Here is a 14,366-nt window from a genome sequence, read left to right as displayed (position 1 = left end):
ACAAGTAAATGGCCAGAATCCGGGTCATCAAGGCCAGCTGAACCCCAGCTACGGAGTAGGGTCTGAGCTTGCCTGGATCACAGCATGCAGCCTTCCACCCGGACCTTCTTTGTCCCGGGTTGGTGTTCTTCACAGTTGGAGATCCTTTCAGGGCCCTTCCAGCCAGCAGAACAGAAAGACCCTCCCAAGAGGAAGGCTGGGGGAGGTTGAACCGGTTCCCACTCTTGAACCTTGGCCCCATAGCCTTTCTCAGGGGTAGGGGAAGCTGGGCAGCTTCATTAGGGAGATTTCACCCCTGTGGGTCAGGGAAGAAGCAGTAGGGTCCTGCAGGGCTTGGGGGCGGCTTTTGTATGCTCCCTTGCTATCAGGCTGCCTGCAGCCCCGGGTACCTGACTGGAAAGTCGGGGTGGCCAGACTTGGCTCTGGTGCCTCAGGCCTGGCTGGGCTGCCAGGTTTCTGTGGCAACCGGGAAGGTGCTGGGGGTGGGACCTTGACTGACAGCTGTCTCAGGCAGGGTGGAACCAAGGAGTGAAGACAGAAAGGGGGGGGTCAGTCCAGAGCCCCCTCCCAGTGCCAGTTTTTCCCAGGCAGAGCCCCTCACTGTCGGCTCAGTAGCTCCTCCCTGATGATCTGGCCTGCACTGCTAGTGTGGGGCACAGGGCTGACTCAGCCCTTGGGATGTGGGGGCCTGTGTCACTCTTCCCCTCCCCACTCCAGTTGGGCTGTCAGACTCTGGCACCCCCAACACCCAGGTGTGCCTCCTGAGGTAGGATCTGGGGAGGAAAGGGGTTGCTCAGGGAGGCTGGGTGGGCTCACTCCATCCTGGAGGAAGGGCAGGGGCTCCTAGGGAGAGAGCGGAGGCTAGCAACAGGGTGAGCTGGCTGTGGCCAGACTATACCTGGAGGGGGTGGGGAGGGGTACAGAGGAGTCAGGCTGAAGTTCAGAGGTCAAGAACCGGGCTGAGAGAGGTAGTTCTCCACTGAGGTTCTGGGTGTGCCGGTGGTGATCAGAGCAGTGCTGGGAGTGTCAGCTTCCATGCCCTCTGGACCTGCCAGGTAAGCAGGGCCTGTGGAGGGCATCCAGTGGCCTCTGAGACCCAGGCACCCTTCCCTGCCCTTGCCAGTGGACGGGCATGCCTTCCTGAATCCCACTGTCAGGTCCACTGACGTTCACCTGCCTCAACAGACACACCACAGCTGAGCGTGTGCTGATACCTCTCCACAGGGTACACCCACAGGTGCATGAAGGGTGCCGGGGCACAGAGCACCCCAGCCCCTGGGGTTCCAGAACCCTAGACAGATCCTAGAGTCAGAAACCCGCCCAGCCAGCCTGGGTCAGACCCCCTTGTCACCCAGTCCAAGGCCAGCCCTGCTCCTGAAGCAGTCTCACCCCTTCTCTTCCCTTCTCCTGAAGCTGCAGGGATCCCCAGCTTGCCCAAAGTGAAAGAGAAAGTCCCCCCCAGCCAGGCCCCGCCCCAGCCTGTGGCCAATCCCTAGGGCCCTTCCCTCCTCCCTTGGCTGGCAGCTCCTTATCTCCTCCCAGAGGCAGCTGGCTGGAGCCTGGAGGAGCTCTCTGTGCACCTCAGGGGTAAGCAGGACCCAGCAGGTGGTGGGAGTGGTGGAGGGAGCCAAGGAGGCTGTGGACAGCCCAGCAAGGTGAAGGTCATGAGTCCTTGCAGGGCCCGAGGACATGAGCCAGCAGTATGACCCTGGGCAGCTGTGCTGGGGTATAAGCCAGCTGACCTCTGAGGAGAACTGGGGGAAACACAGAAAGTTGGAGTGGACAGACTCCAGGATTCCCTCCACAGTTCAGACTTTATGGCCATGTCCCCCATGGTGCCCCTGAAGCTGACGCTTGTCTCCCGCGTCCTGCTGCTAGTGGGAGAGGCCCTTTTCTCCACAGCCCTAGAGGAGATGGGGTCCTAAAGTCCCCTGGGGGCTCACTCGTGCCTTTTGTCCCCGAGGCTCTCTGAGGTGCTGGTCAGCTAGAGTTCCTGTGTCTGGGAGTGAAACTCAGAGGTTGGAGAGGAGGGTGGGGAATGGGCTGGGTGTGGGTGGGCACTGTGCTTCCCTGGGGAGGAGACTCTGCAGTCCTGAGTGGGACTGTCATGGGGTTTGGGGGCTGTCCCTGGGATGGCCAAGTCCATCTGGGCAGCCATGAACTTCACCTAGGTGGGGGGTCCTGGGGTGAAGACCCCAGCCCCATCCTGAAGAGGGTAGGGGACAGCTGCCTCTGTTCAAAGCTGGGGAAATGGTCACCACAGTCCAGCCCAGGCTCAAGGTGCCACTGCTTCTCAGAGGTGCCTGGCCCTTTAAAAGCTGGAGCTTGCCCCTTGTGCACGTGAGCATGAGTGTGTGCATTTGTGAGCTTGTGCCAGCCGGAGACGCTGTGAGGAGGGCACTGAGGGGGAACCAGGTGGCCCCGGGGATGGGCCAGGTGGCAGCCACCTCCCCTCCTTCTGTTGTGCATCCTCAGGACATGTTAGGACTCCATTCTGGAGTGGAGGGGGTGGGGAGCTTGACGCAGAGCCTGAGATGGAGGGTGGGGGAAGCTCTTTCCCACGATGCCCCCCCCCCTGATTCCTGTCCCCTCTTTTTTCCAAGGCAGAAGTGGTGACAATTGCCTTGAAGCCCCCTGAACTGGAGGATCACCCCTGCACTTGGTCCTACCCTCCATCGCAGCTGCCGCCCCCCTTCTCCTGTCACCACCTCCATCTCCTGGCGTCCACCTCTCCTGCTCCTGCCCGGGTGTGCTTGAGTTAAATGGCTGATAAACAGATCAGGTCAGACTTGACCCCACCCTGGGCTTCAGCCCTAGCCACACACCCCCACCACAGGTGGAGGGAGTGTGTGCTGACCCTGGCCCTGCCTACACAGCCTGCCAGCAAAGCTCATCAATGGCGGCATCGCTGGGCTGATTGGGGTCACCTGTGTGTTTCCCATCGACCTGGCCAAGACCAGGCTGCAGAACCAGCAGAATGGCCAGCGCATGTACACGAGCATGTGAGTATGCCCCACCGGCAGTGTGTGGAGGCACGCAGGGAAGCTGTGCCTTGAGCCCTTTGCCATTTGATGGGGAAACAGGACAGGACAGCCTGGAGAGACCCCTTCCAGGCCAGGAGTCAGTGTGGAGGCTTTTGTCTCAGCCCTGGACACTCCAGGCTGGGCAGGAAAGGAGCTGGCCAGCATCTGCACTGGAGAACAGGGGTCGCCAGCTGGCCCCCAGCTCACCCCTAACCCCTTTGGCTGCAGGTCTGACTGCCTTATCAAGACCATCCGCTCTGAGGGCTACTTCGGCATGTACCGGGGTGAGGCTTGGGATGGGCTGGGCCTGGGTGGCACCTCCCATGGCCTGGGCAGAGAGCATGGGCTGAGCAGTGTGGCTGAACCTGGGTGTGTGTGGCGGGGGTTGTCTGGGGTGCTGCTGCTCCTGTGTGGAGGTCATTAGCCAAGCCCTGGGTGAGCGGGGGTTGGATGACCAAGAGCTGGATCTCTGGTAAATAGCAGTTCTCAGCCCCTGGCCTGGGCATTGCCCTCAGCCCCTCTGCTAGGACACTGCAGATGATCTGCCTCTCATGGCAGCTGCAGCTGGAGACTGGGGGCATTATGCAAAGCCGCTCAGGAAGCAATCCCAGCAGAGCTGGATTTGCCCAGATGCTGTGCAGCCCTGAGCCCCGCACTGAGATGGGCTGCCCATCCCCTAGCTTTGACCAATCCAGGCCACACACACCTGTGGACTGCCAGGGGGCCTGGGTTCTCCGGTCTGATCCCCTGCACCTGCAGCTGAGTAAGGCCAGTTCTTGCCGGAGTCAGACACATGGAGTTGGAAGGGGAGGGAAGGGGGCTAGGAGGAGGCTGCAGCACAGCCCAGCCTGCTTGGTTCCTGCCTGCCTGGCACACACCAGCCTTAATGTGGGTGAGAGGGCAGAAGGCGGTGCCAGTAGTGCCTGGGGTGGGGCTTGGCTGACCAGGAGGCAAGTGCTGGCCCGGGGCCTCCCCAGCCCAGGCTGCTGAGCCTGTCCACCCCCACCAGGTCTTCCTATGTCTCCCCACCAGCCCCATCTGACCCCCAAATGTCCCCCAGGAGCCGCCGTGAACCTGACACTGGTCACCCCTGAGAAGGCCATCAAGCTGGCTGCCAATGACTTCTTTCGACACCAGCTCTCCAAGGATGGGTGAGAGGCTCGGCCTCCCTGCTGGCTCTTGGGGGGCCAAGATCTGGGGCTTGGGGGCTGTGCTGAAAGTCGGCCCCGACAGCCGGCCCCTTTCTGACCTCTGTGACCTTGCAGGGCAGACTGACTAGCCTGTATGGGGAGACTCAAAGTGGACGCTGAGTCAGTGGCTGTTGGCCACCAGCCACTGACGGCTGCCAGGACTTGGGGGCGTCAACCAGCTCCCCCATCACTGAAGAGTAGGGATGCAAGGGGGACCCCCTTTCAGAGTACTCAGAACCGTAATTCTCATTTCTCTCTGTGAGAAGAGGACCCCACTACCTTCCCCAGCCCCTGCCCTAGGAGCCATCTGTCTTTGGTTGGTGTCTGTTGTTGGAGGCCTGAGGCTGGGGACCGTATCCTCAGGGAGCCACATCTGCTTCCACCACCCACACCCCTTTCACGCCAGCCTCCACAGGCAGCCTATGGGGCAGGCAGTTCCTGCACATCTCCTCATGGCAGGTGGCCTCTCCACTATAGGCAGAAGCTGACCCTGCCTAAGGAGATGCTGGCTGGCTGTGGGGCAGGCACCTGCCAGGTGATCGTGACCACCCCCATGGAGATGCTGAAGATCCAGCTGCAGGATGCAGGCCGCATCGGTGAGGAGCAAGGGATAGGGTCAGCAGCCAGGCCTGTCCCCTGCCTCACCATGCCAGGAGGAAGAGACCAAAGCCCCTTTTTCACCAGCTGCCCAGAAGAAGATGCTGGCTGCTCAGGCCCAGCTCTCAGCCCATGGGGCCACCCAGCCCTCAGTGGAGGCTCCTGCTGCTCCCCGGCCCACAGCCACCCAGTTAACCCGTGACCTGCTGCGGAACCATGGCATTGCTGGCCTCTACAAGGGACTGGGGGCCACCCTGCTCAGGTGGGAGGGCTGGCGGGCAGGCTGGAGGAGGTAGAGGCCTACCTGCCCAGTCCCCCCTCTCCATAAGGACTACCCCTTCCATCCCTGCTTCCCCAGCCCCAAGGTCGGCTACGCCCCTTCTCTGGGGAGGGTGGGGGGTGGCTACCCCTCTCCTTCCCCTCTTCCCCAGCCCAAGGTTGGCTCCACCCCTCCTCTCTGCAGGGACGTACCCTTCTCCATTGTGTACTTCCCTCTCTTTGCCAACCTGAACCAGCTGGGCCGCCCTGCCTCGGAGGAGAAGGCGCCCTTCTACGTGTCGTTCCTGGCCGGCTGTGTGGCTGGCAGTGCTGCAGCTGTGGCAGTTAACCCATGCGATGGTCAGAGCTCCCCTGGGCCCAGGCGGGGGAGTGGGGCTGAGGGGGCAGGGAGCAGGCTTCAGGCTGACCCACCTGTCCTCTTGCAGTGGTGAAGACTCGTCTACAGTCTCTCCAGCGAGGCGTTAATGAGGACACCTACTCTGGGTTTCTGGACTGCGCCAGGTGGGCCAGGCCCAAGGGGTGGGGGCTGGGGTGGGGGCTGGGCACCATTTCTAACCCCCCCTCCCCCACAGGAAGATCTGGCAACACGAGGGTCCTTCTGCTTTCCTGAAGGGTGCCTACTGTCGTGCCCTGGTCATCGCCCCACTGTTTGGCATTGCTCAGGTGGTCTACTTCCTGGGAATCGCCGAGTCCCTGTTGGAGCTGCTGCAGGGCCCCCAGGCCTGAACCCAGCAGCTGCCCCTCCCCAGTCTGTTGGCTGTGGCCTGGGTTGGGTGCCAGCCCAGGACTGAGTGAGAGAAGGTCTCCCCAATCCTGCATGGCCAACAGGGGAGGCTGGGGTAGGGGAGCAGGGTCCACATGGGTGGTGCACACAGAGATCCCCATGGGGTTCTGCAGGCACAACTATTGGGATCAACGTCTTATTTATGTAGAAAACGCAGAAATCTGTACATTCCTGGAGCCAATCCCTGACCCAGCCTTGCCCTGGTCTGAGCACCCCCAGGGGCAGAGCTGGTCTCTGGGCTGGGGGCCCTCAGGCCTGGGCTGGGCAGGCCGGACCCTACCCCCCAGGCCCCTGGCTCCTTTCTGAGGTTCTCCTGGTCTACAAAGGGGACCTGCACAAACCTATTTATTGAAACTGCTGCGCCCTCGTGGCCCTGCCTGTCCTTCCGTCCATGGTCCATACCCTCTTGCTGCTCTCCTCTTGGCCAGGATTCCACTCTGCCTCTTCCCCACATAGCTCTGGGAGTCCCAGGTGGGGAGCCACCAGGAGTTCTGATTCCGGGACAAGCCCCCTCCCCCTCCCACTGTGGGGTCTTCTGGTGAGCCACTCAGTCCCACCCCAGGCCAGGCCAGGCCAGGCTCAGGGTCTCTGCTTGGGGGGTGGGGAGCAGGTTTGCCTGCCAGCCTTCTCATGGCCTGTGGGGGAGGCTGCTGCCCCTCCCCATGTGGCCAGGCACCGTGTGCACCCCAGACCCTCTGCTGACCCCATACAAAATTTCTCCATCCTCTCTTCTGAGATCCCATCCCTGGACTGAGATTTGTCAGGCGAGAGGGTGGACAACAGGGCCAGTATAAAGCCTGGGGCACCTGCTCTGCTCATGGGGAAGGGGTGGAAGCTGCTGCCCCAGTCCTCCCAGGGTTTACCCTACTCTTTGGGCCTCTAGTTAAGGCCCCTGACCACACTGAGAAAGTCCCCCCTCCCAGCCCTGGAACCCTCTGTGTTGTGAACTGAGGCAGGCTCCCCATCCTGCCCCAGCCATGTGATTGTGTTGGTGACTGATCCTGATGTGCTGGTGCTGTGTCCCCAAAACCTAGCTCCCTCTGTGGAGGCCCCTTCCCAGTGACACTACCTGGGCTCAGGTCTGGGCCCCCAGTTCACGGTTGCTCCTGGGAGCTCCCTCCCATCATGTCTGTACCTTGAAAGCTGCTGCTGCTGCTTACAGAATTATATTTTTTTTTCTTTTGAAGAGTTTTAAGGAGTTGTAACTTTTTGTGTCTTGTCACGTAAAAGGGTAAATAAATATTCTAAATAGAACTCTCCTTTCTGGAAGTCTTTTTGGTGATGGGGCGGAAAGGGCAGTCCTCGCCTCCCCAGGCAGACCTAGGTCTGCCCATCCTACCTGCCTAGGGGAACCAAGGAAGAGAGGCCGGCGGGGCCTCCCCACTGCCCCGAGATGTGGATGGGGTACAGGAAATTAACCTGGGCACCTCTCCTCGCTGACCCTGAGCAGAGCTGGGTTAGGGACCCCAGAGTTCCTAGCGGCGTGCCGAGCACGGGGCGGAGCCCCGATGACGTGCTGCAGTCGCTGCTGCCCGCCCCGCCCTGCGCTGGTCCTTGCGTCCCGGAGCCCAGAGCAGTGCATTGTGGGAAACTCCTGGGCTCTCCAACGCGTCCGCAGCCGCCACCCGCTGTCGTCCGGCGGAGGGAGCGCTCAGGGCCGAGCCAGGAACCCGACCAACTGCGAAAGGCGGTAGGCTCTGCCTCGGGTGGGTGGAATGGGGCGCTGGGTCTGGTGGGCAAGCAACGGTGCCCTGGCCTTGAAGGTCACTGGGATTGCGTGCAAACCCCTTGCTCTCCCGGGGTCAGCAGCTCCGGGAGGCAGTCAAGGGGACATAAGTGCGAGCCGAAAATAATGAGGGGAAGTCAATTTTCTGCCCTTTACAAAGGATGCTCAGCAGCTCGGCCCCCTCCAGCAGCTGGGCCCCCTCCAGAACTCCAGATGTGGGAGGAGCAAGGGTTTCTTAAAAGTGGAGCAGCTGCCAGGCCTCTCACCGGGACATGCCATCCTGCGCTTGACATTCAGGTGACCTTCAGTGTGGTCACTGGGCCTGGCGGGGATGGGGAACCTGTGCTGAGCCTCCCAAACTGGCTCTCCTTTTCGGCGGGCACTTCTCATCCTTTCAGGGTGAGGCAGGCAGGTGGCTCTGGGTCTTGGGGCCGGGAGCTCTCTCCCCAGCCAGACATTGACAAACTGGGCAAGTCCTTTCCTACAGCACAGGCCCCCAGGGCTCATGCCAGAGGACTCTCTGCCCCCAGGGGCAAGCACCGCTTTAGGCTCAACAAGGACTTCTTACCCTTGAGCTAAGCCCAGTATAAAGAGAAGGCACCAGAAGCTGGCAGGGGCAGATGGCCACCAGGAGGCACAGCCTGTGGTCGCTTCTGGGAGAGAGACCTTGGCTTTATCACATCAGGTCCTTGTAGTCTAAAGGCCTGGGGCCAATTCCCCACCTGACAGCTGCCCGGGAGCCCAGACTTCCTTCATGTGGACCCTGGCCAGGCGCCCCGGCATCCCCTTTGTGAAACAGCAGTGCCTGCTGAGAGGTGATGTGTTAGGACTCAGCGCTGTCCCTGCCACCAGGACTCCATCTTCCCTCCTTGACCAAATGCTCCCCTTCCTGTCCTCAGGGCTGGATTCTCCCTTCCCCTCAGGGCTTTTCTACCTGTGACCAATGGGAAGGATACGACATGTCCCTGGCAAGACATGTTTACCCACGAAGATTTCATCTGGCCCCTCCTTGCCCCATCTGGACTCGGTCCACATCCCTGCCTCAGTGGCTGGAGGGGCTTCTCTGGGAGTAGATAGAGACCAGGCCTTGGCAGGAGGCTCCTAGGTTGAGGCTTCTGGGGAGTCCAAGGTCCTGAGAAGTCCCCAGGGGTCAAGGTGGTGAGGGCTACACAGGAGGGGACCTCATCTGTTCCTTGCCACAGCCTGGCTTGTGTCTCCCTCCAGGCCCATATAATGCCCAGGGGCAGGCTGTCCTGAGACACTGTGGTCTGGACACTGCCTGTCCCACTCGCCCCCACCCAGCTGCCAGCACCACCTGCCATGGAGTCCAGGGGAAAATCGGCCAGCAGCCCCAAGCCAGACACCAAGGTGCCTCAGGCCACGGCTGAGGCCAAGGCCACCCCGGCTGCGGATGGGAAAGCCCCTTTGACCAAGCCCATGAAGAAGGAGGCCCAAGCAGAGAAGCAGGAGCAGCCGGCAGCCCCCGTTCCGGCTCCTGCCAAGAAGACCTCAGCCAAGGCAGACCCTGCCCTTCTCAACAACCACAGCAACCTGAAGCCGGCCCCCACAGCAACCCCGGCCCCCAGCAGTCCTGACGCAGCCCCAGAGCTCAAGGGTCCTGGGGATGGAGCAGAGGAGGAGTCTGCTGCTGCAGGGCCAGAGGGCCGAGGTCCATGGCCCTGTGAGAACTTGACCCCCTTGCTGGTGGCTGGGGGTGTGGCTGTGGCAGCTGTGGCCCTGATTCTTGGTGTGGCCTTCCTGGCCCGGAAAAAATGATGCCTGATGTCCAGGTGGGGGCACAGAGCCACTTTCTGTGCAGCCCTGGGAGTCCACTGCATGCGAATCCTCCCAGACCTATCTACACACACCACATGTATGTATCGATATACACATCATCACAGCAGGAGAGATGGACAGCCCACCATCAGAGAACAGGGCCTACCTCTGAGGCCAGCACACTCCTTTCAGGCTCCAGGGCAGAAGCAGCCTGGGCTCTGGGCTTATAGGGAAGGGAAGGTGGAACTCCAACACTGGGTAGAGGACTTGGCCTGGGACAGGCAGCTGGGAGCAGTGAGGAAGTCCAGTTGGTGGAGTGGGGACATCAAAGGACATGGCTATTTCACTCTCCCCACTTCTGCTCCAAGTACTGCTGAGGGGTCTGATTGAGCCTGATGTAGGTACTGACGTGACGTGGGTGGTCACAGCTGCAGAGCCACCTCTGCCCACTCCTGCCGCATGCCCTGGCTGGGAGAAGATAGGGTTGGTCTTGGGAAGTGCTCCCCAAAGTTTGTTTTCTCCAGCTTGTGCCCCAGGGAAGCCCAAGGCTGGGACCACCATACTTCCTGTCCACTTCCTTCTCAGTAGAACAGTTATCCTGGGGAGTGGCTGACAGCCTGGCAGAGAGCTGGGGGGACATTGAGAACCCCATTCCACATCTGTGTCTGACCAATACCCCCAGCAGACTGCCCGTCCCACCTGCACCCAGTGTCCCGAGTCTGAAGCGTATACATGCAATAACAGAGTAGAGCCACTTGGGGTGACATCACCCACCTCACTGCCCCTCCTCACCACTTCTGGTACCAGCCTTTCCCCACGCAGTGACAGTTGGCAGGCTTCCAGAAGGTAGCAGTGGGCACTGTGGGTACACTGCCCTCACCTGGCCAGCAGCTGCAGGAACGCTGGGCCTGAGTGGAGGCTGAGTCTGGAATAAACTCTGTTGTCTGAGGGCTGGGTTGGCATCCTCACCTGTGTGCGCCTGGGGGGGCAGAGGTAGACGGGTGCCCTGGGCTTTCCAGATCAGGTAGGAAGTCCCCGGCCCCTGCTAGGCCCTGCCTGCTACCTTCATACTCTTGGTCCTAGTGAGCTCTACCCCCAGCCCCACCCAGACCCTGCCCCATCCCGGATACCCTGACTCCAGATGGACAGCTAAGTGTCTGGACTGCTGGCCACAGTCCTTTCTGCAGTGAGCCCCATATCCCTGGAGGAGTGCAGAAGAGGCCTCGGGAGGCTTACTCTCCATCTTCTGGCCACCTCTGGCCCACAGCCCTGAGCCCACTCTGACCTGGTGTATACTGGTGGGAGCTGCCCCTGGTCCAGCTGCAGGTGATGCTGGGCCCCAAGTGCTCTTTGGGCTCCATCAGCCTGGGCCCCTTGGCCCCACCACAGAGGCAGCTCCACAAGACTTCTTTGAGCTGGTTTGGGGGAAACACAGCTGTCTCTTCCTCCTGGCCCTGCAGGTACCCACCATCTCCAGGGCAGCAGACCCATTCACACAGTCACATCCCAGGCAACTCTGTACCATAGGGTAGAAACACCCCGGGGACCTGCCACCCTGGCCCAGAGCCATCCTGCAGTCTCCTCCTACCACCACCTGCACTACGGCTCTTCCTCCAACCCAGGAGCCCCGATGCTCACACGGTAGCTTTCAGCTTACCTGCCCCACAAGTCCCAGGCTGCACTATGCCCAGAAACCATCCCCACCCCTGTCCCTGCACTTGCACCTTCAGACAGGCAAGTACTTTCTGACCCTTCAGGAGGCAGCAGAGGTGACTACAGATAGGCCCAGCCCTTGGCTGGCCATGGGGTAGTCCTTGAAGGCTGCCACTCCTTCTCTGTCAAAGAGCATTTAGGTCATAAAGCCTGGAAGGGCCTGGGTCTGGAATCTCCCCCCAAGATCCCTGTATTAAAGGACTGATGCCCGCTATGGCACTATCAGAGGCAGGTTTCATGCGAGGCCTGCAGGTCAGGGGAGGGGGCAGTGGGATCAGTAGCTCTCTACTCTTGCTGAGGCCAGCAGTTTTGCTCTGCCCTGTGTGCCCACAGCCATGTGCTGTCCTGACTCAGGCCCACAAGCAACAGAGCAGCTGACCGTGAACTGAAACCTCTGAAACTGCAAGCCAAATACACATTTCTTTCTTTTTTGGGGGGTGGAGGGTATCAAAGATTGATCCCAGGGGCCCTTTACAAGCACTGAGCCACACCCTATTCCTTTTTTCATTTTCTGAGATAGCACCTTGCTAAGTTGCGTGGGGCCTCATTAAATTGCCCAGGCTGGCCCAGAACTTGCAATCCTCCTGTGTCAGCCTCCTGAGTTGCTAGGATTAAGGGTGTACACCACGGTGCCTGGGCAAATAAACCTTTCCTCTTTATAAGATGGTGACTTCAAGTCTATGAGTGACGGAAAGCTGACCAAGGAGCCTTCCTCAGGTCCTGCATTACCTGGCTCTCACAGTGAGAGTTTTCCTTTCCATGCTCCACTGTTTCTCTGCTGGCTGGAACACCTTCTCCTTCAAGTGGGAGCCTGTGAAGCACTTGCTGGTAGATGCTTTCCCAGCTGGTGCTGATGCTCCGTCTCCATGCTCCTGGAGCAGAAGCTAGGAGACCCAAGTTCCACAAGCCTAACACTGCCCCTTCTCCTGGAACCCTTGTGGAGGACACGCAGCCCAGCTCCAAACCACTGGACACATGGGTTCTGTGCAGCAAGCCAGGGCTTGTCTCTCTCCCCTCAGGAGATGATGGCCCTGCCCCAGGAGGTGATGCCATTAGGCTCATGCTTCCCAGCAGCTTGGTAAACATCTTGTTCCCTCTTTCTTTCTGATTCCCCACTTGTGCTAGTTCCTGGCATCCCCTCCAGGGGACGTTAGAGCTGGGCAGTGAGGTCCCTGGGGCCTGGAGACGTTCCAGTGCACTGCTTCGCTTCGTGGGCCCTACACCTGAGTGACACAGGGGGCCTTCCTCAAAGGAAAAGGATTCTCAGGGACACCCAGGGCTGCTTTTAAATTAGTTTTATTACAGAATGACTTAAGGTCCAAACAAATTCCAGATGTGGAAAAACACTGAGCGTATTAGCCTACACACGTACGGTCAATCACAGCAAGAAACCCAGGAAACAAGAAAACCAAGGTGGGGAGCAGTAACTTCAGGGACAGAGGTGTCCACTGGCGGGGCGCAGTCAGAGAGGCCCCGAGCTACACCCTGCCAGGTTCTGTGGGATCTGAGCCCCACCACCTTGTGGGATGAGTCCATAACAGGTATGTGGGCCCACTATTTTCCTCGCTCGCATCTCAGTGACCTGTCTCTGAATGCCTGGACATGTCCTGCCTGGTGTCTTGGCCCACGCAGAGAGGGCTGCTGAGCTGAGCAGGGCCGTGCCTTCCAGATCAAGGATCTATCTGAGGCTCCTTGATGGGAGCACACCTTGCAGCAATGCAGGCATGGCTTCCCCAATCTTCCTGAACACCATCCTAGGTGCGTGGGTCAGGGGCAGGAGGTGAGTCCGAGGTAAGTTCCACCACCCTGCAGCCTCATGGCACCCTGAGGCATGAGGCATGTTCCCTGTCCTGATGTCCTGCCTCCTGGTCTATCACCCCATCAAGGGCCACAAACACGACCACCCACAGGTTGGTCATCTTCTGGCCAGGCCTGCCAGCAGGGCAAACAGTACATTCAGCTATCCTGCGTGGTACTATGGGTACCACTGCAGGTGCCGGCAGCCTGTACTGTGACCTGTGCTGGAGGCTGTCACTCACAGGTGCTGGTGTTTACATCTCCACAATCCAGCCCAGCCACAGCCAGACCACAACCTAAGCCTGATCCCTCAAGGGAAAAGAGCTGTGTGGGCACTGGGCCAGCCCAAGGGCTTCCTCTGGCCTCAAGGCAGACCCCCTCCCAGACAATCTACCTGGTTGTCACCTGGTCATTAAAGAGGGGAATTGGGGGGCTGGGGTTGTGACTCGGCGGTAGAGCACTTGCCCAGCATGTGCAAAGCCCTGGGTTCAATCCTCAGCACCACATAAAAATAAATAAAATAAAGGTATCGTGTCCAACTACAATTAAAAAATAAATCTTAAAAAAATAAAAGAGGAATTGGGGGCACCACTGTGTGTGGGGATGTTCTCAGGACTGTAGCACAGGCCTGTAATCCCATCCACTTAGAAGGCTGAGGTAGGAGAATCACAAGTTTGAAGCAAACTTGGTCAACTCAGAGAGACCCTGTCTCAAAATTAAGTCTCACTAGGTTTAATCTCTGGAACTAAAAAAATAAACTTAAAAAAAAATAAAAATAGGGCTGGGGATGTGGCTCAAGTGGTAGCGCGCTCGCCTGGCATGCGTGCGGCCCGGGTTCGATCCTCAGCACCACATACCAACAAAGATGTTGTGTCCGCCGAGAACTAAAAAATAAAAATAAAAAAAATAAAAATAAATAAAAATACATACTTGCATAGCATGCACAAGGCCCTGAGTTCCACTCCCAGCACCGAAGGAGGAAAAAACAGACAGACAGACAAAAAAAAAAAAAACCAAAGCACTGGGCAGACAGGGCTGGTAGTGCCATGGGACTTGCGGGATGGTCAGGAGTCTGGCACCGAGGAGTCCCTGCTCGGCAGGCACAGGGAGGGGTGCCAGAGTGAAGTCACCCAGGACATCCTGTAGCATGGAAAGTCCTGCAAGGCAGAGTGTTCCTGGAAAGGCCCTGGCCCTATCCTTGGATCCCAGCAGGAACCAGTTCTAAAGACAGCAAAGGAACAATGATCCTCTTCCACGCCTCTCCCTTGGTGTATGGTGTACCCACAGTACCTGCGTTCCTGTGGCCTGGGGTCTCAGACACAGGCAAAGCCCCAGCCTTGAGGGCACTGCCACTTCCTCCAGCAGACAGAACTCCGGTCCCCAGCCCCAGACTCCCCCTTCACCTCCCCTCCCTGGCACTCACCACTAGGTGGATCAGGTCCTTGAACAGCAGCAGCCCGATGCCCCATAGAGCCACATCC

General features: G+C 59.4%; 2 protein-coding genes across 2 annotated transcripts; both read left to right on the top strand.

The window, feature by feature from the left end:
- The first annotated feature begins 2,640 nt into the window (after positions 1 to 2,640).
- Slc25a22 (solute carrier family 25 member 22) lies at positions 2,641 to 7,127 on the top strand. The gene is made up of 9 exons (XM_005341627.5): positions 2,641 to 2,782; positions 2,877 to 3,002; positions 3,252 to 3,307; positions 4,084 to 4,174; positions 4,691 to 4,809; positions 4,898 to 5,072; positions 5,274 to 5,428; positions 5,515 to 5,590; positions 5,662 to 7,127. The coding sequence occupies exons 1-9, from the start codon at positions 2,763 to 2,765 to the stop codon at positions 5,813 to 5,815; spliced, it is 972 nt and encodes a 323-aa protein (XP_005341684.1). The 5' UTR covers positions 2,641 to 2,762; the 3' UTR covers positions 5,816 to 7,127.
- A 1,792-nt stretch (positions 7,128 to 8,919) lies between these two features.
- Cend1 (cell cycle exit and neuronal differentiation 1) lies at positions 8,920 to 10,325 on the top strand. The gene has a single exon (XM_021721015.3). It carries the CDS (start codon positions 8,920 to 8,922, stop codon positions 9,373 to 9,375), a length of 456 nt encoding a protein of 151 aa, XP_021576690.1. The 3' UTR covers positions 9,376 to 10,325.
- Positions 10,326 to 14,366: the final 4,041 nt, after the last annotated feature.

The sequence above is a fragment of the Ictidomys tridecemlineatus genome, chromosome 4 (genome assembly GCF_052094955.1).
Source record: "Ictidomys tridecemlineatus isolate mIctTri1 chromosome 4, mIctTri1.hap1, whole genome shotgun sequence".
In the NCBI taxonomy this organism is placed as follows: Eukaryota; Metazoa; Chordata; class Mammalia; order Rodentia; family Sciuridae; genus Ictidomys; species Ictidomys tridecemlineatus.
This window is presented reverse-complemented; position numbering and strand designations above follow the sequence as displayed.